The sequence below is a fragment of the Pygoscelis adeliae genome, unplaced genomic scaffold (assembly GCF_000699105.1).
Source record: "Pygoscelis adeliae isolate BGI_AS28 unplaced genomic scaffold, ASM69910v1 Scaffold402, whole genome shotgun sequence".
NCBI classification, from domain to species: domain Eukaryota; kingdom Metazoa; phylum Chordata; class Aves; order Sphenisciformes; family Spheniscidae; genus Pygoscelis; species Pygoscelis adeliae.
In genome coordinates, this window is record NW_008824411.1 from 3,973,333 (window position 1) to 3,975,722 (window position 2,390).

General features: G+C 47.1%; 1 protein-coding gene across 1 annotated transcript in view; it reads left to right on the top strand.

The window, feature by feature from the left end:
- The first annotated feature begins 1,896 nt into the window (after nucleotides 1-1,896).
- The window catches only part of RGS4 (regulator of G-protein signaling 4), a 6,579-nt gene continuing 6,085 nt past the window's right edge, over nucleotides 1,897-2,390 (top strand). Inside the window, exon 1 of the mRNA XM_009320598.1 lies at nucleotides 1,897-2,103. Coding sequence (XP_009318873.1) covers nucleotides 2,060-2,103 — 44 coding nt within the window. The 5' untranslated portion in view covers nucleotides 1,897-2,059. The remainder of the gene's footprint in view (nucleotides 2,104-2,390) is intronic.

The following is a 2,390-nucleotide window of genomic DNA, read 5'->3' on the forward strand; positions in this document are numbered from 1 at the left end:
CTGCAGAGAGGTTCCCTGCCTTAGCAAGCAGCCTTTTGGAGCTTCCTGAGCCACGAGGTCAGGCTCTGGCTGCCAGGGTTAGGGTAACGGTTAGAGCTTGCAGACACCTTGACCATGTCGGCCAGCTGAGCTCTTGAATTGCTTGAATGAATGTGCTGTAGTTGCGCATGAACAGCAGTAACATTGCACAAGTTTGAAATTAAAATTAAATTAATTAAATTAATTATTTGGCAATTAATTAGTTATTTTTTTTCCCGTTGGCCATATTCTGCCCTTTCGTTTCTTCCCTCCTCAAACAGAAGATACCAGAGAGCTTTGGCACCAACTCTGCCAGTGCTCAGTCGCTTCCCACAGATCCACCCAGGCGCTGTCAACTCACCAACACTAAAAACACAAGGGGATTCACTCAGTTAAAGTTTTACACTGCCCTGTGCTGGAGCTGATTTTTAGTCTGAACAGTGCAGGACTTGCAGGCCTGTTGCCTCAGGTTTGGCAACAGGATAGTCGCATTTGTACAAAAGCATTTTAAAGTTAATTAGAGCATTGCCTTTCAGCACAGTTAATGATATGAGAGGATGCGGTATGCCAAGGCAGGTAAGCTAGTCTGGGATTTGGACTTTCTGTGCTGCTGGCTGTAGGCTCTAAAGACATAGGAGGGAGAAGCTCACCCTGCAACTCCTGCAGGTTGTGGGCAAAGTATTTAAAGGTTTCTGGGGAGAGAGAGCGCAGCAGTGGGTAGCGTGGGCAGACAGCCTGCTGCTGAACTGAAGCTTCTTTATTTCACAGCAGGAGAAAGACTTGAAGTGTAGCAGACCATATGCATGTCCGTCTGCCCAAAGCTTTCCCCTCTTTATAACGATGGTACAGGCTGTGCTGAGCTGCAACTCAATAAATATCAGCCAATTCTCTCTCTCCAGAGGGGTAATTGCCTTCTGCCCCCTCCAAGGGCTGAGGACAAGTGGTGTAGCTGGAGTCATTCAGCTCTCCCTTGGGACTACAGCAGAGCCAGGCAGTGCAGTCACCACCAAACAGCCCCTCAGCCAGGTGTTTCATGGGTTCATCCTTTAGCACAGAGTAGCCTCAACGCTGCCACAAAGTCCTCCGGGCAGGCACAGTTATGCCTATTGTTTTAATTAATCATCTTCCCTTGGGGACTCGGGGACTCCCGAGTCCCAAGGCCTAGCTTTTGACTAGGGGCAAATGCAAATGGAGAAGTAAGGTATTGCAGTGATACCCATATATCTAAGGCAGTCACGTTGTCAACCTCCTGTCTTTCTTTTTCCTACACATGTACATGAACTGTCCCCAAATATGTGTGTGCCGGGACACACACATTTTATATTCCAATAGTGATAGGTCCCTCAGAGCTTTTTTTTCAGCCTCATCAAAGGCATAAATCCACATGCCTCTAGAATAAAACAGGACCGTCTCATCTGTCTGGGTAGTTCACTGGTGAATTTACATTCTTCTTTCCTTAGAGCTCTGGTTTCTGCATTTGTTGGGATTACGGGAACCTTTTGTGTTTAAAATTCGTGTCCCTTGTTTTCCCCAGGTTGCTTTCAATAGAAGGGGAAAATGAACAGAGGAACCAGCAAAGCTCATCTCACTTCTCAGAATTGATTCTCTGACCCTTTTTACTGTCTGTGCCCCTCTGAAAATCTCCTCCAGCTTTTACCTGCACCGTTCCACCTTTTGCAATAGAGGAAAGCCCCTGAAGCTTTTTCCACCCTTTTAAAAGAATCCACCTCTGCAGCCAGACACCAAGCTTCATTTCTGGTAAGGTTTTCAATCCCACTCACTCCTTTGTCTTGGCTTATACGTCACCCTCTTCCTCTTGGGTGGGCAAAAAGGGGACGGGTGCTGCTGCTGTGCTGACTCCTGACTGGGTCACCGAGTGCTGCTGGGCTGTCTGGGCTAGGCTATAAAAGAGAGCCAAGGCAGCGCAGCTGGCTCAGAGACGAGACTGAATTCTGCAGACGGCGAAGGACCCGCACGCAGCCTCTGCCGCCTCCTGCATTGTTGTTTTTTCCTGGAATACAGAACCAACCTCGGGAGCAAGATGTGCAAGGGACTTGCTGCGCTGCCAGCCACTTGCTTAAAAAGGTACTGTTTATTTCTGAGCATCTCTCAATGGTCTTTCTTGTTAGTCTGGAGATACACTGATGTATTGCGCTTCGTGTCTGAAGCAGAAGTGGCAGATTCGGCTCTGATTCTTTTGTAAGATAAGATACAAATGATTGCTTACAGGCTTTTTTTTTCTGTTAGTCAGAAGCAGAATTGCATAAAGGTTTTGTATGGAGCTGTGGGAGCTCTAAACCCATCCTTCCCATCAGCAAAACGAGCAGCTTTTAGCATTGCTATATTTTGATACTCTTTGTCATATGCTTCTG